This window comes from Ursus americanus, chromosome 13 (genome assembly GCF_024610735.1).
Source record: "Ursus americanus isolate L20-20 chromosome 13, mUrsAme1.1.p, whole genome shotgun sequence".
In the NCBI taxonomy this organism is placed as follows: Eukaryota; Metazoa; Chordata; class Mammalia; order Carnivora; family Ursidae; genus Ursus; species Ursus americanus.
In genome coordinates, this window is record NC_142139.1 from 33423123 (window position 1) to 33447898 (window position 24776).

The 24776-nt window shown below is 42.2% G+C and overlaps 1 protein-coding gene and 1 non-coding gene across 2 annotated transcripts in view; one reads left to right on the plus strand and one right to left on the minus strand.

Moving 5' to 3' along the window:
- FREM3 (FRAS1 related extracellular matrix 3) overlaps positions 1–24776 on the minus strand; it is an 84079-nt gene that overhangs the window by 29174 nt on the left and 30129 nt on the right. Inside the window, 2 exon segments of the mRNA XM_045798633.2 lie at positions 1787–2017; positions 5537–5683. Of these exon segments, the coding sequence (XP_045654589.2) occupies positions 1787–2017; positions 5537–5683 (378 nt within the window).
- On the plus strand, positions 12437–12542 carry LOC123793423 (U6 spliceosomal RNA). Its single transcript, XR_006779957.2, has one exon. It is a non-coding gene; the product is annotated as a U6 spliceosomal RNA (small nuclear RNA).

Here is a 24776-nt window from a genome sequence, read left to right on the forward strand (position 1 = left end):
AGTTCTTTCCTTCATAACATATATACACACAGATTCTTCCTCTTGGAAGCAAGAAGGAAAAATATTGTAGTAGACCATCATTTCTTCTTTGGAACTATTACTAAGTGATAACCCAGCATTCAATGTTGAATTGTCTAGTTATCATGAGTTAATTTTTTTCTTCTTTATTTTGCAGCCTAAATTAGTTTCAACTGGTACTGGTATCTACCTCTAAGAAAATAGTGGTCCTGATTTACAGAGGAAAAGACGGTGATCATTTTCTTTCTGCCGTTTACCCTCCTATGGTAGTCTACTGACATCTCTTGACTCAAAAGGTTGGCATCATGGAAGAAGCTAAAAGTAAGTTAAAATTATTAATATCATGTGAAAAAACTGGAAAAATACATTAATACTGAGTTGTTCAGACATGTTCTCTATTTTCCATTTTGAAAAGCCTGCTCCCTTCTATCTATGAATCCAAATCCCATTTATTCTTCAAGACTCAGCTCAAACGCTCCCTCCTCCAGGAGGCTTAACTGCTTAGGACTATGGTGATCTTTCCACTTTCTTACCTCAGAACTCTTGACTGCTTTAGCCATATATCCTAACATGGGGCTTTCCTAGTTGATTCATGTGTCTAAGTGTTGTTATCAATAAAACTGAGAAGATACCTTGTTCCTTGGGTAATGGAGCAATGGTTTCTACTTTTGTCTACCAAAAACCAAAGTGTATAGAAGAGTATTTCCCAAATTGTATTTAGAGGAAACTATAACTAAGAGATTTTATAGGATATTCCTTGGAGACAATAAATTAAAAACAAAATCTGTGGTCTGTTTTGGGAAAACTGATTAAACAAAGTTTAACAGGTTTCTTTGTGGGAGAATTTCTTAGGAAGTTTAATATGCTAGCGTGAATTATGATGCTTCGAAGGAAGGAAGATATTTGAAACAATTTCTAGATTTATTTGGTCCATGGAAAGCTTTCTGATCCTGTTGTAGAAATTCTATTACACTACTGTTCTTTGTTATGCAGTTTGGGACATACAAATACAGAGGACTTTCCATGCATTCTTGTGAATTTAACTAAAACTTAGGCGCTGGTAGTAAGTCATGCAATTTTAGGGGATGCCTGAATTCTTCAACTATTATGACAATCAATGTGTCTAATTAAAATTCAAAGCTGAATACTAAAACATTCCTTAAGGGAGTATTCTTGTCCTTTCACGAAAAGGGGCAGCCAATAGCACAATTCCTAGTTAAAACTTCTTTTTCCCTTTTAAATTTATCTTGGGAGATATTTGCTGTATGAATGAATGAATAAATGAATAAAATGAGCCTATGAATTCAAGAATATGATCCACAACTTTGTGGAATGCATACTAAAGCCAACAAGTTGACTGACGCCCAGCAGCCACATCTAGGACAAGGTGTATCTAAAGCCCCTCCCTGATCTGGTGAGGTGCTCCCGGAAAATGGTGAGAAGATAGCGGACCTGGAATGAGCCCTGAGGATCAGCCCTCTGGGGGCAAAGCTGCACCATACTGAGTGTGTAGAGAGCTAACCATGAGGGCTTATGCATATTTTAAAGGAATGCTGGTAAAGTCATGTCTATTTCAATCTCCTATATTCCTTTTCAAAAATCCTAAGAGCAAAGGAAAACTTACTGCCTCAAAATGATTCCTAAGCTTTAAATCCTAAATGGTATGAACATGTTCAGAGGCTTATGGAGCCCGAGGGATGTATGAACACCTGAAATGGGTGCAGGAACATGTACTGGTTAATAAATCATATCAACAGAAACCACATACCATCTTCAGGGTCCACAATTTCAACAGTTGCCATTTCCGGAAACTCCAGTGCAGCCATGACAGGGTTCAACAGAATGATCTGGAAGGTCTCTGAAGCCTCGTATTTATTGTCAGATATAATTCTCACTCTCCACTTGGCCAAAGTCTGTCCAGGATTGAAATGGACTTGTTTCGGGGACTTTCCCTTAAAATCTTTATCTTTCTTCGCAGTTTCATCTTTGGTTACAATGCCTAAATAAAAAGTGGGAAACTATGAATGTAAGCCAAGTCACTGAAGAAAGATTCTTTCAAAGTGGATTCTTTTGTTGATGAAAAGCAGATAACATGGAAGTTATTTCTTCTAATGCTCCCAAAAGACATTTATAAATTAGACTTATTGGCTAAGAGTGTGTATGTAAGTAGAAGTGGAGGGAAGTGAGAGGAAAGCAGAGAAGGAGAGACAAAAAGGGAGAACAGAGAACAGTCATTAACTTATTTATTTTACAAATATTTACTGAGGGCACCTGATATGCCAAACTCTACTAGGTGCTCAGGATTCAGAGATGAGTATGAAACCGTTCCAGCTTCCAGAGAAGCCACTAGAATGGGCACCATATGGAGGTGGAGATCTTTGGCTGTTTTGTTCACTGAAGCACTCCTGGTGATTACAACAGTACCTGGCTTGGAATAAGGATTTCATAAATATTTTTTGAGTGACTATTTTGTATCTAGTAATTTCAATTAACAAAATTAATTTTTTTCTCATGTGGATCTTTACTCATGGTGGCTTGAATTCTTCTGTGGTTAGTAATTTATAATTGTAAGAGGATTGGTAGTGATTTGCCAGACACGTAGGGCGCTGCTGGTAAAAATGGAGAGGTGGGGATAGGTTTGAGGTCTGTTAGGAAATAAAAATTAGTGACTCACTGAAGAAACTGAACGACAGCAAGACAGCGTTAAAAGGACCCAATGTGAGATACAAGGTGAAAGGTGCTACCCCCTCCGGACTGAATAGAGCCTCCCCTCACCACAAAATGTTCAATAGTATTCTAGATTGTTTGGTTCTGATTTTTTTTTTTTTTAAGATTTTACTTTATTTATTTGACAGAGAGAGAGATAGTCAGCGAGAGAGGGAATACAAGCAGGGGGAGTGGGAGAGGAAGAAGCAGGCTCTCAGCGGAGGAGCCTGATGTAGGGCGTGATCCCAGAACTCTGGGATCACGCCCTGAGACAAAGGCAGACGCTTAATGACTGAGCCACCCAGGCGCCCCATGTTTGGTTCTGATTTTAATATCCCAATGAAGGCTTAATGAAGCAAGAATACCTGTACCTCATCGCTTTGGGTCTCATTATATGGTGAAGACTCTGCAGTTGTCTGAATGTGTGAAATGAAATATTACCACCTGACCCCAGCTATTGTGAAAAGCTTTACATAAAATGAGATGAATAGCTCCTTTTGCTCTTTCCTCTGTCTCATGCTCAGAGAATCTGATATCTTGTAAAAGATACCCAAGCCTATACAGTGTGAAAATAGTTTCCAAGATAAGAGAGCTCACGTTGACTTTTTACAACTGTTCGAAGGAAGCTTGCATCGGTCCTAGTTTGGTAACTGAGAATGAGCATCCGATATTTAGGAAGAGCCTCCTCAGGCCCTATGTTGGACTTGGAGAAGATAAGGAAGAGGGAGTGGTGTCCTCAGCCACAGCTGAAGTATAAGTAGCGGGCACTGCCGTCTACACTGAGTAGGCATGTGACCATTTAATACTTGGTGAGCATTGGCTCTGTGTGAGGCGCTGAGGAGGCGATGTGGAATTCCGTAGGGACACTACTACCCCTAAGAGGTTTACGAGGGGAAAGAAACAAATGATTTCAATTCTGTTTGATGAGTGCCATGGTCCAAGAATGAGAGTTAACATTTACTGAGTATTTAATGTATGGCAGGGACTATGGTAGATTGATGTATACTCATCACGTTTAATCCACAAACAACTCAGCATGGGGTGGGGTGAGGGGATTAGGAGGGCTTCTTGGAACACTGAGTAAGGTTCTCTAGGGTGGTGTTGATGTGGTTTTCAAGGAGTTTTTTGTAGAACAGAAGAGTTGATTATATGTAGCTCACTTCACAACGCATATTGGGCGACTGCCATACACCCCGTGGTGTTTTCGGTGTTGGGCATAACCCAGGGTGTAGTGTCTGCCCTAATGGAGCTGGAAATCTACTGAGGAGGACAGACAGTGAACAGATGGACATATGTTGCAGGCCAGGGACGCTCAGTGCTATGAAGAATAAGGCAGAGCCCGGGGAGAGCACCTGTGGAGGGGCTGGTTCAGGAAGGGAGGCTGGGGGCATCTCTCTGAGGAGTTTCCTCCACCACCATCCAAATGGTTCTGGGCAGGTAGAAGAGTTTTTTTTCTTGAGTAGGATATGAAAATACTCCTTGACATAATAACCCAAATCTTGTACCCATGAGAAATCCCTACAGTAAAGGATTATAAAGACAGAACTCTACAAGAGAAAGGAGGCATAGTTCCGTTCAAGTTCCTGTGGCAAGTTCCACTGTGGGTTGACAAAGTAACCTGCGGTGTAGACTGAGGGCCACCCAGAAATCAGAGTGCTCTTTCGCTGACCTCTTTTAGAGGAACAGTCCTATCCCAGAGCCTCGGCCCTGGAGAGGAGACTGGGGAAAAGCTTGCCTTTTCTTGATCGCCTGTTCTCGGCCATTTCCCTCCTGGCTTCTTTCCAACAGTTTTGATATGTTGGCAGGTCTCTGACTGGATTCCAAACGTCTGGGAAACTCAGAACACTCATTTGTAAAATGAAGATAACACACTCCTGTCTTCTCAATAGGTTATGAAAATAAAGACAAAATGATCTCTGAAAGTTTTGGCAGCTAAAGATGTCATAAAAATCTAATGCATTATTAGAACAATTATTACTGATTATTAATGATGATCATGACATGGATTATGTAGGCATTTTATATCTGTTTATCCCAAGGAGGCATAGGCCTTTGTAGCCCGTGGAAAAATTTGACGCTGTCCATGTTTTGGAAGAATTTAGAACCTAATAACAGGGAGAAAACAATTATGTATAATCAAAAGAAATAGCTACAGCAAAACATAATAATATATCATGTACTCACAAATAATTTTTCAAAAGAAATAGCTAGAACTACGCATGTATCATATATTGTATGCTTAAAAACAATTTTATTTATTTTATTTTATTTTATTTTTTACTTTTAAAGATTTTATTTTATTTATTTATTCGACAGAGATAGAGACAGCCAGCGAGAGAGGGAACACAAGCAGGGGGAGTGGGAGAGGAAGAAGCAGGCTCACAGCGGAGGAGCCTGATGTGGGGCTCGATCCCATAACGCCGGGATCACGCCCTGAGCCGAAGGCAGACGCTCAACCGCTGTGCCACCCAGGCGCCCCTTAAAAACAATTTTAAAAGAAACTGAGTGACTTGGGGATTGTGGTATATGGCTATGAAATATTTTATTTTTCCTGGTGTCTTTTGCATTGAAACAGAAAGACAGTAACCTTCTAGAAGGGGGCAAACAGGGGGAGGAGGGTGAAAAGTTGGAGGGTATATTAAGTGTGTAATGCACGTGGAGTAAAAACTATGGCACAATTTCACATATTTTTTTAGAGGTTTCCTGAAAACTGTTGTTGAGCCTTTTCCAATATATTATCTCATAATTATTTTTAAGCTTAGGTTTCATGTTTCCATTACCTATTGCCAACAACCAATCTAAATTTACTTACTGATAGAGGATGTTTCTTCAAGATACCCTCTGCGTGTGAGGGTCACTTCTAGGAATGTGGCGTCTTCATCCACAATGTAGTACTCTTTCTCCAAAGAAATCCAAGCCCAGTTCAGATGGAAAGGTTGATGTGTTAGCTTATTTCCTTCTGTAATGGATAGGGGGAAAGGAGATGTTGGATGAAAGCTGGAGAATTAGATGGAAAAATCATCTAATGCAGGGTTTGCACTTTGCTTCTAGAGCCAAGGGGTTCAAAATATATGCTCCTTTTTTATATAGAGGGAAGTGCTTTGCTTTTCTAGAGAGTGCCGTGAGCGCTATCGAAGGCCCTGTTCCCCCTGCTTAATGTGGGATTATTCATCCGGGTCTATTCCTAAAAGGCTTATGCACTAGAGTTCCAAAGAGCCAAAGCTTAGTAGCTTAAAAATTCCACTCATATTCAACACTCACGGCTCACGGCTTCCTTTGTTCGCTTCCTCTCTCCCTGCCTCCTTCCCTCATTTTCGTCCTCTGCCCTCTGACTTACTCCTTTGCATTGTTCGTGTATCCATTTGCTTTCACAATAGGCTAGAAGTTCCTTCAAGACAGTGCCCACATGATACTTCCTTATTTTAGCACTGTGAGGGTCTGGTATGGTGTCTTGAACTCAGATTCTTAATGTTTAAAAACTGTCCAAGTGGAGGGTAAGCGACAAGGACATAAGGCTCTATCTGCTTTGTTCTTGTCCACACTAGATCACAGGCCTCTTCGCTGGTGGTAACCTAGCCCCGCGTTGGGGCTGTGCCACGTGTGTGGATTGGAAGAAAGAACAGGTCTACCTCAACTGGGGAGCAGCTGTTACAAATAATCACCTGTAAAAGGATGTTGAAACAGGACTCTCTGGGACTCAGCTCCAACCGACGCACCAGCGTAATAGATATCAGATAGCAAAGTGAGTGTGGGCAGACTACCATTTGCAACATTTACAACAGAAAGCTTTACTAACCAGTTCTACAACGACTGAACCCCTAAATCAGATCAAGCATATTACAAAAGGGCAACACAGAGACAAGAAGGAAGGATTTGTGAAGAGAGCACTTTAGAAAAAGCTGCTGGGCATCTCTACCACCACCCAAGGGAAGTGTGGGCATGGGGTAGGGGTACAGTGTTCACCTCCAGCCTAGAGGGTGTGGGCTTCATGAACCTTGTGGAGAGGAGACACATCCTTCTGTAATTGTAGGTCCGTGTGACTAATGCATTCTCAAAAAAGCTTATGTGGCCTTGGCAGGGTAAGGAGAGTGGAGGGGCCTGCCTTTGGGAAGTAATTAAGTATCGACAAAGAGTGAGACAAAGAAAGCATGCATGTGGGTCAGAAGGGGGTCATCTGTCCAATAGAGCCTGTTGAGGACGCAGGGGGATCTCAGCGGAAGGAAGCTGGAAGCGGACCACCAGATTCCCATCAACTGCGGGAACAGTAAAGGACAAGGGCCGACAGATTCCAGAGTCAGGAATCTCTGAGGAACTCATGAAAACACCAACTAAAGAAAGAGTCACTGGTAAATAGTTGCCATCCAGGGGCCCCAACATCAGAGGACAACAATACTTCCCCTACCAGACTGTGCTCTGTCCCCTGTCTCCAATCTCTCTGGGGCTAACGCAAGGATCCAAACCTTGCTAGGAAGCTAGGGGAACCACGGGCATGGAGAGAGAGGAAGCTGGCCTCTGCTCTCCCCCATTGGCACAGGCTCCTGCTAATAGCGACAGAGGAAGCTCAACAAAGAACAAGTTCTGAGATTTAATTCTTGCTTGGGGCTGTTCATTCGAATGACCAGATTGACACAGTGTTTGATTTAATAGGACTGTAAGATGTTTTTATCTGACAGTGATTCAAAAAGTTGTGTGACCCACCCAGGTATCCAGTGTAGGAGGAGGGAAGAATCCGTGCCTCCCAACACCACCACTGCATAGTAAAAGGACAGACAACTAAAATTATAATTTGATTATATCACAAATCAGTTCGTTTGGCATCCCAGGAACTCACTGAGGCATAACTGCAGGGTAAATGCATCTGCTGGATTTCATATGTTTATTCTCCATCTGTCTCCTCTCTCTCTAGAGATAACATTATTGAAATTATTGTGGGTATTCCGATAAAATACAGAAAAATGTAAGACAAATATACCAGAAATCCTTTCACGTTATTAAAAAATATGATCTTCGTCTTTTTTCTAGTTTGAAACCACTTTAATTCTTCCAGTGTACAGTTTTTTGGATTTTGAAATCCTGAGTCAAAGTAATAGTTTATGTTTACTTACTCTTTTTCAAAGTTCTCTCATGTAATCTTTCTTTTATTCTGACAACCACACTACAGAGTGGGACAAATATTAGTCTCATTGTATATCTAGGCAAACAGTTTCAGGCCAATGAAGTGACTTGACCAGGTCCATTCAGGGTAGTGGCAAGGTCCTGTCTTGTCTGGACTGCAGACTTCTAGATCCGTGCTCTGCATCTGACTCCGAGCTGCCGCTCCTACGATCAATGCTCCTGGATCAATGCAACCCAAATACTTCAAAAGGGAACTGGGCAAAATCTATGGCAAATAAGACCCTTTGAATCAACACATCTATGATAAAAAAGCATCAGCAATTAGATACAAAACCGTTTTCACAGCCCAAATGTTTACGATATGGATTTCTCAAAAAAGTGGGCCTAACTACTGAAAATCTTCAGACCCTAGGAGCTCCCCTAAGTCTCTGCCCCGTGGAGCCATATGGTTTCTTGTTAAGATTCTCTTGGGGTGCTTGCTTCAGTCTGTACTCTCTGAAGGCCAGCTGGCTTTCTCCACCTGTCCATGCATGGGGCCCCGCTCATCTTGAGTTTGCTTATCTTTATATCACATGACCAGCAGAGAAAGAGTCACACCTGGGCATCTCAGTGGCCAAGTCTGGGTCTGTCTAGCTATGGTGTGGTTAGCTGTGGATTTGCTGCCCTGTGAGATTGAGGAGGAAGGCAGTTCTCAGAGAAGAGGGTTCAGAGATCTAGAGATACCTAAATGGTATTTATCTTTAAGATGCAAAAATGAGGTGAAAATAGTAGAGGGCCCCTTTTACATTCCTGTCTCCGGTAATTTTTCTGTACTCAGATTCCTAAAGTAAAATGTGCACATAATACAAACAAACAACGAGGTGACATAGCAATAGCAGGGACTTTAGTCTGCCACTAATTAGCGAAATGGACTGGACAAAGTTACCAAGTACCTTTGAGTGTCAGATTCCCGGACTGTTAAATAAACATAGTAACGATAACAAGGACAGGAATAATATCTTCATCACAGAACTGTAAGGATTACCCCGGATAGTGAAGGTGGAAATAAGTAGCAGGGTGCCCGGCACACGGTACGCTCTCAAGAAACGGGTCACATGAAGGTTATTGTGACATTGAGGCACACGTTTTAACGGAGACGCAGGAGAAAATAAGTACAGATCAGTATTTTCTTAATGCATACACCAGTTAGGTGCAGAGGACCATTTACTTGCTCATTTACACATCCTATAAATAATGACTTCAAATTCCCGCCAATCAGCAGACACGGCGCGAGCACTGTGTTAAGTGCTGTGGATCAAAAGACACAGAAGTGATCAAGTTAATTTGTACGTCAGGACCCACAACATGGAGGCCCCCCCAGTGGCCTGGTCGATGTCACAAATCTAAACCTGAGTCAGCCTGCGTTGACCCAAAACACCTGTCAAGGAAACCCAACATACACCCGTCACAAGACTTCGACTCCTCTTTAGCAAGTTTGCTTTCCTCTGGAAAATAGAACATGCTCAAATCTTATAAGGAAATCTCCAACCTCCTGGTCAATCACACTCTGTCTCTGGGCTGCCTCTTCTAGTGCTCTGTGAGACCTGCTCTCGCCCCACATCCCTCGGGAGCAGTGCTCCGCTCCTTGTGAGCTTCTGTCTCCCCAGTCCATGAATTGCTTTCCCTGGAATTTAAATAATATCAAACTGGCTGCTCGATTGTGTTATTTTTGTCATTTGACCCCAGGTATAGTTTCTTCAGACAGGATGTGGACAGATTTCATGAGGCAGTAAAGGCTTACGCACTGGGCAGTGATAGTGGAGAGGAAAAGGACGGTTTAGGGAGAATTAAGGGAGAATCGAGAGATTTGGGGGACGGGAAGCCAGCACTCAGGAGAAGGGCTGTCAGAGATGACTCAGAGCTCAAATCGGGCAGCTGGAGGATTGCATAGCATGAGCACATAGAGAGAAGTCAGGAGGGGAAGACAGCTTGCGAGTTTAAATGCAGATTTGGCTTTGAACGGATGACAGAAGTCCGAGGGAAAAAAAGTTCATCAACTATTTGGATATGTAGATACATGAGGGAAAGTTCTGGGGGAGGGACAAAGGCAAAAAATGTATATTTGGGTGCACTGTGATACAGGGTGTTTCTGAAACGGTGTTTTAAAGTCCAGTTTTTGAAAGCGTAACAAGAGAGAGCTAAGTACATATTATACAATCTTTGGACTTTGTCAGGCGCTGTCTCTCAAAGGCTCTATGCAACGGTGGACGTGGATAAGAACACTTACAGTGTTAGGGTCCCAGCTCAGCACTGGACAGCAGGCGTCCTAGGGCCCTGAAGAAGCCGGTTCAGGCCTTGCCCTTCACGACCCTCAGACGTGCTGGTCCCTGGACTTTGACACTCCAAGCCAGGGTGATGTGGAGCAGCGGACTTGGTCTCAGTCAGCCACTTTGCCTCTGGAAGTGCGGCTCTGATTCAGTGTCCCGGGTTGGTTGGCCCGGCACCATCCCTTGCTGGGGAAGGGGGTGGAGGGGGAGGGGAGAAGGGAATGCAATGGGAGAAAGAGGAGGCGGTCGACAGCCAGGGAACCCCTGCTAAGATGGAGGCCCACATGCGAGGGTCAGTTTCGGGGGCCCTGGCTTTTGAAGTCAGGGAGGTCTGAGGGGGAGAGGAGGAGGGGACCTGACGATGGTCCCGCCCAGTGGGGGCAGAGACACGGTTGCCTAGGCTTCAGCTCTGCCCTCTCAGGCTTCCGTTGGGCGCACTCTGCACAGGTGCAGCTCCTCCCTGGACCCAGAAGCAGGCAGCCAGCCAGCAGGTGCATTAAAGATGACACTCCAGGTAAGGAGAGCTGGCTTCATTTATCGTGAATACGAGGGCAGAGTCTGGATTACATGAAAGTCCAATTTATGTAAGACTCTGCGTAGACGATGTTCTGTACTTCAATGAGGACATAACTGTAAAAAAAAGAGGACCAAGAACTAAACTCTAGGGACAGTTGCATTTGGGAGCCAGTGAAGGAAAATAAGTAACAGAATGGAAAATAAGGAGGCTGTTAGTTTTATGACAGTGAGCAAGGCTGATATAAAACTAGCATCTAGAAGTAAAAACAGTTTCAAGCAGAACTATAATCTCCTTATCGAAGGATGATACCTTGTTCTGTGCTGTATCAAAGCGCCATAGTTACATATCTAGCTATACCCTAAGGCGGCATTTTTCAACCTCAGTACTACTGACATTTGTGCTGGATAAGTCTTTGTTGTGAGAGGTCGTCCTGTGGATTGTAGGATGTTCAGCGGCATCCTTGACCTCTAGCTACTAGATCCCAACAGCAGTCCCTCACCCACCCCTGTCCTCCAGCTATGACAATAACAAAAAATAAAAAAATGGTTTCCAGTTATTGCCAAATGTCCCTGAGGGAGAAAAATAACCTTCAATTTAGAACCACTGCTGTAAAGGATTTTACTGCATCCTGATAAAAGTCTTCCTGTGTTTCATAATCCTGTTTTAGGAGAATGACAAAAGAAACCTTCGGATTTGAACTTGGCATTGCTAATCAAACATTCCTTATTGACTTCGGAACGTAACCTGTTCTAAGTCAATCTGAGGAACATCAGAAGGACACAATATCAAGTACATTAAAACTATTTTTCCTGTGGAAAAATCAGAGTTTAAAGTTGGGGACAAGAGCTATATTCATGGGCTCTGGTTTCCCGTCACACTTTTCCTGGGCAGCTTTTGAAGAGGAAGCATGAGATTGTCAGGTTTAGGAGGGAAGACTGGAGGCTGGCCTCCCACATGTGATCTCTATGCCCTAGGCAAGTGCCTCCGTCCCTGTTCTTGCATCTGTGAGACTGAGGTAAAGACAGGAACACAGGGGGCACCGGATGGGAGAGGCCTTGTAGGTATGGAAGTGTGGGTGTGTCGCTTTGATGGTTTGAGCTATTATTATCAGTTCCTTTCTTTCCTTCATGAGTCAGGAGAATGAATTGTTAAGAACTATGTAGAACCAAGTTAATGCTGTAATGCTCTAAATAGAACCTATAAGCTCATAATGGGGGATGGAGGATGGCAGTAAAGAGGGACCAACATGTACCAATTGCCTGATATGTGCCGAGTGCTGGGCTAGGAAGTGTGCAAAAGGCCAAAAAAAAAAATAAAAAGAAAAACAAGAGACAAACGAGATGAGGCAGACGGGAGTCGGGGAACAGGAACTGATGGGACTGGTCCGGACAATGGAAAGATCTGAGTGCCCAGTGAGGGGAAGAGAAGTAGAAGACAACTATGGAAATAATAATGGAGAAAAACACCCAACTGCAGAATTTCTAACTTCATGAATTGAAGAGCATAATACATTTACATTTTCATAGTTATCTCCCGTTGGGTTAAAAAAAAAAGAAAAAAAGGAAAAATACACTAAGGATTTATCCAAATACTATATTCAGAAAGAATTAATTTTGATGTAACTTAATTTACCAATTCTAGTTTCTGATATAATCTCTTCTTTTAAAAACTCAGTAATTTAAAAAATAAAAAAATAAAAACCCTTAAAATGAAAAAGAGATTATCTATTGCTAAGGCACAATGTTGAAAATACATCTAATAAATGCTTACTCTCACGCTCGCTTTGGCAACACATGCACTAACACTGGAACGATACAGCGAAGATTGGCATGGCCCTTGTACAGGCTGACACGCAAATTCATGACGCGTTCCATATTGAAAAAATAAAAAATAAATAAATGCCAACTCTCAAATGAGTAAAATAAAGTACTGGATGATAAGGTAGCCACTACTGTCAAATGTGAATGGCTTACGACCTTGAACCTCAAAACAAGATTTAATTGACTAGGATATTTAATCTTAAATGTTTAATAATTACCCAAAGAAAATCTAATATTATACTTATGTTTTTTATTTTTATTTATTTTATTATTTTTTTAAAGATTATTTATTTATTTATTTGACAGAGAGAGAGAGAGAGTCAGTGAGAGAGGGAACACAAGCAGGGGGAGTGGGAGAGGAAGAAGCAGGCTCCCAGTGGAGGAGCCTGATGTGGGGCTTGATCCCAAGACTCTGGGCTCACGCCCTGAGCCGAAGGCAGATGCTTAATGACTGAGCCACCCAGGCGCCCCTATACTTATGTTTTTTAATACTCCATGACATTTTCAACTAGCTTCGTCATCATAAGCATTTAGCTTCTACAGCTACCAACTTTAACATGTACCTGAATTCCTTAAGCACCTCTTCCTCATAATACTCACAGCTAGCGACAGTCACATAGTGTCCGTTAATATCATTTGTCTTTGGAAAATGCTTCTGGTGTCTCCTTGTGATGAAATGTGATGAAATTGTGGCTTGCTGTGTACAGCTAAACTGTATGTCTACAGGATATAAATATACTAAATATAACATATTCTCCCCCAGGAGAGTTATAATTTCAGGGAAAAGAAAGGAACTTGAGATAGAAGAATTAGCAAAATTAGGTAAGAGCCAAAGTCACACTGCCTGTCAGATGGATCTCCGTTTTCTTCCCCTAGCTGTCTCCAGTGCTCCTGGAGCTGTGGGCAGTAATTTGAAAAATGTACCTTGTTGGGTGAGATACGCTACACCCCCTTCCCGCACAAGGATATTATACCACCCCCATTTCTTTTGCATAATTCACTTCTCTTCAATAATTCCCCAGGCCTGCCCCATTCTCCCTTCGGTGCTTTAGGGTACAACCACCCACGACCCAAAGTTGGGAAGGAGAGCGGGCCTCCTCTTGGCATCTCCAACACACAGGTGCACGTCCGTTCTCCTCTTGAGGAATAACAGGTTGTTTTGTGCAACCACACGGCAGGTTTTTCAGGAAGTGTGTGTGGGGCGGACTAAAGAAGAGGACGCAGATGAGACATCTGCAGTCCTTTCTCTCTTTGTGTTCTTCTAAGCTACAGCAATGTTACCTCCCAGACCATGTTTCTATATCTACTTCTGTAATCTTTGGAAATGCCGGGGCAGGTGGGCGGGTGAGGCAGCGGGTGGGTGGGGGGTGGTGGCAGGTGCAATGCAGTTTGAAAGAGGTGTTTGGTATATTCTTTTTGGAGATGTCCCCAAACTGTCTTGATGATATATTTGGCTCTCCATTTTGAAGAATAAAAACCCAACATGTTACTGCTATGTATAACAATACAGGTTTTCCGTGCCCTTTTACGCTTTCCTAAAATAGAGTTCTTTAATATTAGCACAGTGGAGCGGTGGGAAAAAATAAAGACCAGAAGCTTTTTAAAGATTCTTTTGCATGCCTCAATAGGGGCACCACATCCTGCTCTCGTCACAAAACAAAATTACCCGAAGTACTCTCAAAGCAAGATTTTAGAGAATTAAAAAAAAAAAAAGGATAAGACTGAATGAGCAGAAGTTTCCAACTACTAGGAAAGTAAAAATATACAGATTTTATGATCACATGCAATGGCCATTTCTCTGTGGGATTTGGGGCTCCCCATGGCTTAACTGGAAGGGAGAAAATTGTGCCTTCTTCATTCTCAAGACTGTATGGGAGTCAAGGAGGATGTTGAAGCAAACTTTCCTTCCAGAGAATGTAATGTAGTATAATGCAATGCAATATATACAGCAAAGTCCTCTTTGGAGGTCAGAATAATGATTCTCATTTTTGGATACAATCTAGTGAGAGCCAGAGAAAGCAACTGGGTCCTGGTCAGAACCTTCTTCTTCTCTCCCATGAAGGATGGAATTAGAACCTTTCTGAGCTCTTCCAAGTTTAACAGTCTATGTTTTCTGCCCCCCTCGGCAGGGGGCACTGTCACACCAATAAAGAAAACATATACACTTATTAGGTCCCAGTTTGGAAAAAGAATATTACTCAGCATAAGTTGGTGTATAAACTTGATAAATTAAGTGAGAACTTCAAGCCCTCAGGAGGACGAGTTCTTGGGAAGGCACAAGCTGTCTGGGGACAGAGGTGCTGGGCAACGTCCCGATGTGTGATCTTAGCCCCATCTGTGTATGAGCATCGAACCCTTTCATATCTGTGCTGTCATGTGAAAATCCAATGCTTACCACCGCCCTGAAGAGCGGGAGTGGGCGCACGTGACATTCGACAAGCAAAGTCCCTGCGTTCCGTACTTGTGCCTCATTCAACGTCCCAGAGCTAGTCGATACATTTAAAAGAGTGCAGTGCCCCCCATGATCTGGATCCTTGCTACCTCCCCATCATCTCCTAGCTCTCTTGCTGCCTTTGGAGTCTGTGAGAATTTGTTCTCAGTTACGTGCACTTTGTGAAGCTAACAGTGTGGCTTCACAGCTCTGAAAACTCATAGTCATCCCTCAAGGCTCAGTTGGAGCCTTGCTCCTTGGAAAACCTTCCCCGAGTGATGGCTCACCTACGCCACTCACGCACGCACCTGTCCTTGCGAGTGCTGCTCTCACGGTCCTGCGGTGAATCGTCTCTATGTCTGGTTCTCTTTCCACATCAGTAGCTGCTTTTCATCATGGAGTCCCTAGTGCTTGGCACAGAGCCTAGAAATTACAGGGGCTCGATAAATACCTGTTGAACGACTGAAAGCCTCCTGGAGAAAAGCTGACCTAAACACAGATTTAAAGGAGAATAGAAACAGCACTGCTAATAATTTAACCCATGTACAATTTGTAAATCTATTACCTTGCTTCATAAGAACGTAGACAATGGTGTTTAAAAATCTAGTGATATCACAGTATAGACCTGTAGTTTTATTGTAGTCAGAAAGACAGCCAGAACCACACTCCAGTTTCTTATACTCTTAGCTTAGAGCCTCCTCTACACAGTACTGCGTGTACAGGCTCTGAACTGATCTTTGAGCTTGAGGGTCTAGTTCTAGAGAGACTTTTAAAAAATAATAAAAATATGATTTTACATTTCCATAGTATGTATTATTGAACCCCCCCCCCCCCCCCGCTACAGTCCAGTGTTCTGCTTATGTTCTAGAAACTGATCACATCACACTGGGCATAAAAGTTTGGGCTTGATTAGCATTAAAAATGAGATAGTATAATAAAAATTATACATGTATATATAATGAAAAGCAGTATTTCCTACAAAGCCATAATGCACTCTGTATCTTAGGAAGACCTAACCAAAGAAGTCCCCTACAATTTTTTTTTAAGATTTTATTTATTTGAGAGACAGAGCAAGAGTGAGAGAGATTGAGAGAATGTGTGGGGCTCCATCCCAGGACCCTGGGATCATGACCTGAGCTGAAGGCAGACACTTAACTGACTGAGCCACCCAGGTGCCCCTATATCTCTACAGTTTCTTATAGGTGTTCAACACAGGACACATCCCCCAGGGGGTCTACTCTAATGTCAGTGACTAGCAGCTTGGAAAGAATGGGTGTGAAAGCTAGAATCACTTATTCTCCTACGAAGAAAGAGATAAATGTGACATCCCCATCCCAGTGTATGTCCACGGTTAACTCAAAGGAGACATAAGACTGTTCCAAGAGCAATTTGATTTGTAAGTGTTGGGAAGGAAGGAGCCACGTGAAAAAAGTGTCAAAAGGAAGCTTTGTGGAGGCATAAAAATAAAGTTCTCATCACAGCCCAGACTGTAGAACACAGTGGGTTCACACACTCTTGTAAGGGGCTTTGGCCAAACCTTGGAACCATGTAACCAAGCTCTAAGTGAATGGGGAGTGACCTCCGGTAGCGTTCTTAAGGTCTGACAAGACAATAATTAGGGAGGAAAGTTTGGAAGTTAGAGTAAACCACAGCCTAGCTCTGTGTCATCTCCATTGTTAGTTATCCCAGGCGTTATAAAAATGGGCAAGCTGGAGAGCCAACAGATGTCATTAGCCTAGTTCTTGGCAAGCACTTATCAGGCAAAGAATATAAGCTGAGCTTTTCTTCCCCCCAGGGAGGCATTTCATTTGTCAGCAATTTTTTTCTGCCAGACCACATCAACAATTGCTAGATAAATGAAATGCTTCCACTCAACTTAAAAACTCTTGGGTAAAGTATTTATTTTCTAGAAATAAAAATGCCTTTTTAATAGCACAAGCTATAAACGGTCCCAGTGGGTTCCACTCAAGCAATCAAATGCCAGAGCCATAAATCTTATAGACCCTTATGGAAAATGGAAGTGGCTCTGTTAGGCATCGCGTTGAATGATGCTATAGGTTCACAGGATAAAAAATAGCAGAATAGGTCATAGCTAATAGGTCAGCGACAGACTGAACCCATTGCTGTGGAAATGGTAAGGGAAATTCAGTGTAACAATCGCCCAGGATGTATTTTATGATGATAGCATTTGTTTGGAAGACTTTGGATTATATATTTTTTGAATTATGCTTCTGCATAATTTGACATTGGATATCCTATTATATAAATGATCAGGAGACATTCAAATGTGGAAAGAAATGTGACTGGGGCTTAATACATAGTCTAGGCTTTCTGTCTCTCTGGGTCTTCCCTTCACACTTACTCCTTCCTGCTGTGTGTGTGTGTGTGTGTGTGTGTGTGTGTGTGTGTGCTTTGTCAAAACCCCTCCCTCCTTCCTTCATCTTGCCCTTCCCACATATCTGCCTCTCCTGTATTTTATTACGTCTTTGTGTTTGCATGAGCTCTTTCCAGCTTCTAGAAGACTAGTTAGTATTTGTATACACTATATTTAAAACATAAGGAATGGTGAGTCCATAAGCAGGATCTACACAAAGGTTTCTCGATCTATCCTTGCTGTACCATACCAAATGGAATGCAGTCTGGTAGCTCCCTTGAGGTTTATCATAAAAGCTCAAGGTAAGGCTTCACTCCCATATCTTTCATTGAACATGCTGAAATATACAACTGGGTATAAAACTAATAAAAATTTTAAAAATTAAAAAAATGGATACAATCTCTGATTGTATTTTGGGTCTTCGGGTCTATGACTCTAAGTGGGTAACGATTATACTCATAATCGCTTCTATAATTTTGCTCTTTTTAAAATAAGAAGATGAAAGTTCAATCTACAAGGCGTATTCATTCTTTTAAAAAGTGCTCCTTGGGGTCTGTAAGGAAAGGAAACATTTTCGTCCTCAGAGCATGTGAATTTTATGGAGCCAGCAATAGAACAGAAATACGATTGCCCCTTAAGCCAAGGCCCTTTGCCCAGCATGGTTTCCACAGTTGCATTCGACTAACTTGCCTTTTGGTTTCCCTAGGCAGGCCCAGGCAGAAGTCATGAGTCAAGGATTAAAACATGCTGTTTCTATCAAGTCTACCCTTTCCAAAGTGATTATTTTCATAATTTTCCAGATCCTGGGTTTCTTTCTGTGTGTTAATAACGGGTGACCAACACACTGGGAGTAAGTATCACTACGGAAAAGAGGAGAAGCCGGTCCTCAGTCACACAAGGCTGCTTTCCCCATGCAGCGTGTGCATGAGATTTCAGGGCTGCCAAGGGGGGTCTGCAGTCGGCCTCCAGACCAGAGCCACCCAGCACCCCCGGAGGGAACAGTGGGAGAATCCGGGAAAGCAGTGGGGTTTTGCTGGGGGTGAGTCAAGACAGGAGCGGTCTCTGCAAATGCTTACTAGCTCTTCTGCACTCCCCAAGCAGTTAAGCCTGGGAAAAAGAAACACTGTTACGCCCTGATTGGCTTTTCATCAACTGGGGGTACTTGTGCTTGCTTCAGGTTAAAACTTTTTGGCAGAACTGTTGCTGTGATGGTTACTTTTATGTGTCCACTTGGCTGGATGACAGCACCCAGCGTTTTTGTCGGACGCTTGTCTAGACATTGCCGTGAAGGTGTTCTTTAGCGGTGATTAGCATTTGCAATCAGTTGAATTTAAGTAAAGCTCCTCATCCACTCAGCTGAAGGCCTTAAGAGCTATGACAGGCTTCCCCAAAGTGATTCTACCTCAAGACTGCAACATAGAAACCTGCCTCAGTTTCCCACCTTCTGGCCTGCCCTGAAGATTTCAGACACAAAACTGCAACTTTTACCTGAACTTCGGATTAGCCAACTCCGCAGCTGTGTGAACCGATACCTCTCTCTCTCTGTCACACACTCTGTCTCTGTCTCTGTCTCTCTCTCTCTCTCTCTCTCTCTCTCACACACACACACACACACACACACACCTCCTACTATTCTGTGTTTCTGGGTTCAGAACTGTGACTAATACTGTCACCATAATACCTGCCCCCTCCCCTCTTTTTTTTTCCTCTGATACATTAAGCTTTTCTGAAACTATTCTAGATGCAAGCATCTCCCAGCATGCCTCTCTAATCATATTTAGATGTTTGGACCCTGTCTTCCTGTTTTGTTTGTTCGTTTTAATCCAGGCAGATGCATTCAGCACATGGCCATTGCAACATGAATTCTCTGGGAAGAACTTTTCCCTTTCCCCAGTGACAGAGATGAACCATTTTAATCTACCTAATTTGCCCAAAGAGCTTTTATGAAGCTTTAAACCCAGATCCTTCAAAAAAGACAACATTAATAAATGGAAAAGAAAAATCTACATTTCTAAAACTGACTGAACCTTTACCACTGCTTAAAAATGCTAGGAAAGATCAGAAATACAACACAAGGTTTAAGAGTGTTTTTACATAAAATATACCTAATATACATTCAAAAATCCTCCAGGGTAAAACTTGAGTTGTAGAAGAGATGTATTAGCAAGCATTACTTAAAGTGTTAGCATATATCCTGATGTATTTTCTGGAGCCAAGGATTAGGTTATTGTTGTTGTTGTTTTTTAACTTGAATTCTGTGGCTTGCAAATCTTCGTTTTACAAAATAGAGTCAATTTCACATTTGAACAAGGATCGTAAAATGAGAATCTCATTTACAGGAAAAAAAAATCATCAGAACAAGATTCAATGATAAATTTCCCTGTGAGGTCTAAATGCATTTGATTGCAGTTATAGATTCGGCCTCACCAGTGTGAAACATTGTAACTAAATTTTCTTTTGTTATACTCATGTTCCAGATGCCATGTTCTCCGTCTGCTCACCCTGTTCATCAGGCAACCTCTGATCAGCACCGAGGCTTTTGGAAAACCTCTGCATTCCTCCTGATACATACATGGGTGTATACAGGCTCTTGTTTATTTTTCCTTTGTGAAAGTTCAATCTATTAATGCCAACCCACGGAAAGAGAAATGTCAACGTGGGAGTGTTAATAACACCCTTTGCAAGATTTAAATTTCTCATTATCTTGAGGCATCAATAAGTACCCAGCGACCATACTTTTCTGTAATTCTTTACCCATACTTCCCCGCTCCCCCTTCCTGCCCAGTTTGAGAAAAGTTTAACGTATACAGCATGATGATTTGATTTACATGTATTGTGAAATGATTTCCACAATAGGTTCAGCTAGCATCTATTTTCTCATATAGGTACAATACAAAGAAAAGAAAGAAGAAAAACAATTCTCCTTGTGATGCGAACTCTTAGGATCTATTCTTATGACAACTTTCCTGTACGCTGTACAGTACTGTTAACTGCGGTCACCATGTACATTACATCCTAGTGCTTATTTGTCTTGTAACTAGAAGCTAGTACTTTTTGACCATCTCCCTCTAATTCCCCCTCTCTCAACAATGCAGCTCTGTAACATAAGTCTGATCTCACTTCCTGTGAGGTGTGTGTGTGTTTTTTTTTTTTTTTGAAGATTCCACATTTAAGTGAGATCATACAGTAGTTCTGCATCTGTTGAGCTGATCATATGATTCTTTTCTTCCATTCTATTATTGTGACATATCACATTGATTGATTTGTGTATGTTGAACTCTCCTTGCATCCTCAGGATAAAGCCTGCAAGACCATTGCGTGTGAGGCTTTTAATGTGCTGGTGAATTTGGGTTGCTAGTATTTTATTGCATCTACGTGTAGACACTGGCCTGGAGTTTTCTTTTCTAGGTGTCCTTGTCTCTGACACGCTTTTGAGAATAGGTAGGCCTTCTTGGAAGGGTTGAAAACACTCATCACTTTTTCTTTTCTATGAGGATTTTTAACATGGCTCAGAGAACCTACATTAGAACTCCGTATACAAATCTTCCTCTCACCTTGTCTGACATTGCATATGAAGCTATGTATGCAGTACGCGGTTCAGACATGCGCTTCCATGTACTCGCCATGATGGTACTAGATAGCAGAATTGCTCCCGTTTATTTACTGGCAAATCAAGGTTCTGTGTTCACACAGGCTAGCATCTTTGGTTGCTTCTGAGGGAAAAGTTTTAGGACCAGTTCATAGGACTTGCATAAAATTCAGAACAAAACAACTGGTTGTTAAAATTGAACAAACCAATCTATGGCATCTACTTTCATGGCTTGGGCTTGTCAAAACAGGAAGCTAGTTGGGGGTATTCTATACACATTAGTTATGCTCTTTCTATCCTTGTTCCTAATTATTGCTGTTGTCATGTCAATTGCTAACAAAATCATACATGGTGTTGTACAGTCCCTATTCCAACTGTTCATACATCTGATGGTTATAGAGCAAAGGGAGTCTGAAGGGACTCTGATAAAGACAGTGATATTGGATTAAATTAGCCCCCTCACCAAAACAGTGGTGTAGACCTGAAAATCTGATCATTTGCCTATCCTTCTGTAGTCACTGTATTTTGTCTGGATAGATGGAAGTCAATAGGAGGGACTGTAAACGACCTTTGTACTTGCAGCAGCTCTTGCCCAGGAGATAGCAAAAGTGGATGGTGGACGTCCCCCAGTGGGTTCTAACCTGCCATAGCTGCTGAGCTGCTGTGAATGTAAAGCACCCACTAGCTAAAGACGATCAGTGACGGGGATGCTATCTTCCACGGTCAGTGAGCAATGGGACTTGTTGTAATCAGTTATATCCGTTCTATGGAATAATTTCACCCTCTCCTATGTGTAGGATTTAACCCTCAATTAACACACAGTGAACTCTCCCTTCCTGGGATATATGGGTCCCTCACTCTTCCTCTCCAGCGAACCACTCTGAATTTCCTCACTGACGTGGACCTCCTTGCCTGGCAAGTCAGTAAACTCGGTGTTCATTTATTTGACCACTGCAGTGGTCTCAATAGTTCTTTTAAGAATCTTCATATGTCTCTATGTTACTCATTATTTAAATAGGAAATAATCCTATCTAGTTTTGCTTGTTTTGTTTTTTTGTTTTTTTGTTTTGTTTGTTTTTTGTGCCAGGTAAGTAATATACCTCCACAGTGTTAAATCGGTACTTAAAAAAACAATAGGATTTTTGAGTGGTTTTTAAAACACATCCCACTGCCACCCCCACCCCCCTTTAAAATGTTGCCAGTTTTCCTCCAATTGTCACAGACTCTAGCAGCAAAGAGTTAATGTTCATCATTAGACAGTTTCTCTATCATTTGCTAAATTTCTTTAAGTATTTAGCTTGCTGTATGTGAATAGAGCGAAGACAGAAACTTTTGATTTCCTATGGACTCAATAGAAGTTCCGAAGATGGGTGAAAACATACATTGCAAAAGTTCAACGTCCCAATTCTCAAATGCCAAATACCTCAGATAAGATGGCTCAGAGCTTCACTGGAAAGCACCCGAAGCCCGTGATAGGGATGTGCAAATTCAGAGGGAGAGCATGGGATGCTGGCACCTGGAAGGCTTAGAATTCATTTACTAACAGAGGGTAACTTTGCTTTCATTTCAGTGGGTACTGATTAGTAAAGTCATCAACTAAAATACTATACATCTGTTTCTTTTATTCACGAGTTCATGTGACCCACAAAAGAACTGGTTTCTATATTAATCAGAATTGTGAGCACCTAATAAGGACATTAGAAAATCCTTTGACCTGTGAGAAAGAAATAAAAGGCATCCTAAAATCAAGTCTCTTTCTCTCTATGCTTCTTAGAAGATAAAAGAGGAGAGCAAGGTACAGATAGTATAGGGCGAGGGGATCCATTAAGCACTGAATGGAATTGTGTACTTTAATTCAGTATTATTATAATTTCATTTCAATGGACCAGTTCTTAGTGCTACATTTATTTTAGTCTCTGAAGAACTAATGGTTTAACATTTTTTTTCTATCTTTTGTATTTTTGCACAAGTCCCCAGCTGCATATAGCATCTCACTGTTTTGTGCTTAATATCAGATGTTGCCAGTTTCCTCCTTGTTTATTTGGTTTTGCTGGTGTGCTCTAAAGACATAAATTTAAAAATAACTAAACTATTCCTTCAAATGGACTTTTTCTTGCCTTTAGAAGAAAATAATAATACATAAGAGTTTTAAAAGCCATGATGAACAATAGAAAATAAAGCTGGGAAATTTAATGGGATATAGAAGTGAAGCCCATTCAGCTTTCTGGACTCAGACCTAGTTTGTGATGACATGGCTAAAGGCACCAAGAAGGTCAGAGTCATCGGTAAATATGGAACCCATTACGGTGCCTCCCTCAGGAAAATGGTGAAGAAAATTGCAATCAGCACGCTAAGTACCCTTGCTCCCTCAGTGGCTAAACCGAGATGAAAGACAAGCTGTGGGGATCTGGCACAGGGATTCCTGCACGAAAACAGCAGCTGCAGCACTTGTGCCGTCACAGTGACATCGGCCATCAGAAGCCTGAGGGAGTTGAAACACCAGCGGGAAGCTCATGGTTTGAAACACTGCGATCCTATCACAAATGAGTTAGTTTATGTAACAACAATGAAAAGAAAACAGTAAGGGAAGGAAGGAAGGAAGGTAAGAGAAAAAAGGAAAATAAAAGAAAGGAAAGAGAAAAAAGAAAGAAATCGTGTTCAGTCCCCTTGGGTATTGTGAGTTGGACAGACTGAGGTGAGGACCATGCATGCTTGCTGTAATTCTGACACCGGTTCCAATGTGTAATTTTTCCAGGACTACCAAGTAATTCTCTGACACCAGCTGGGTGTCCTACAAGTCAACTTACTTCTGATACTCTCTACCCCGAGATAGCATCCGGTCCCACAGGTTAAGGGCTGTGTCCCACAAGATGGCCTTCACTTTATTTTTTTAAGATTTTATTCATTCATTCATTCATTCATTCATTCATTCATTTATTTGGAGGAGAGTGGGGGGAGGAGGAGAGGGACAAGCAGACTCCCTGCTAAATGCAGAGCCTGATGTGGGGCTTGATCTCACGACCCTGAGATCATGACCTGAGCTGAAATCAAGAGTTGGACGCTTAACTGACTGAGCCACCCAGGCACCCCTGACTTTAGATGCCAGTTACAAGTCCAGGCTGTCACCTGTGTTTCTGACCAGCTGGCTATAGATGGGAAGTTCCAATGACTCCCTCCTTGGGTTTGATTAATTTGCTAGAGCAGCTTACAGAACTCAGAGAAACATTTTACTTCCTAGACGACTGGTTTATTAGAGGAGGGTATGACTCGGAAACAGCCAGATGGAAGAGATGTATAGGGCAGGGTACCTGGGAAGGGGTGCAGAGCTCCCGTGTCCTCTCGGGGGCACCGCTCTCCTAGTACCTCTACCTATTCACCAACCTGGAAGCTCTCCTGAGGGACCTTCTGGGTTTCTGTGGAGGCTTCATTACATAGACGTAAGTGATTCAATCACTGGTCAGTGATGATTGATTTGGCCCCTCTTCCCTCCCTGGAGGTTAGGGGGAGGGTAGAGGGGGTGGAACTGAAAGTTCTAAACACAGGGTTGGCTCCCCTGGCAATCCGCCCCTATCCTTAGGTGCTTTTTGGAGTCACCTCATTAACATAACAAAAGACACCTTTATTGTTCTCACCACAGGAAATTCAAAGGGTTTGAGAAGCTCTGTTCTAGAAATGGGGAGAAGACCAAATGTATAGTCTTACTATACATCACAATATCACACTTGCCTGCTTGTTCTTAATGACACGAAGAGCTCAGAGAAAAGGCGGCAGAGTGGACCCCAGCATCCAGCAAATCAGAAGGTCACCTCTATTCGTTTATATTCTGGGCAAACCTTGCAAGTCATTGGTGGTAAAACTGAAACACAGATGCTCTGACATAATTATTAGAAAGTGGGTCCT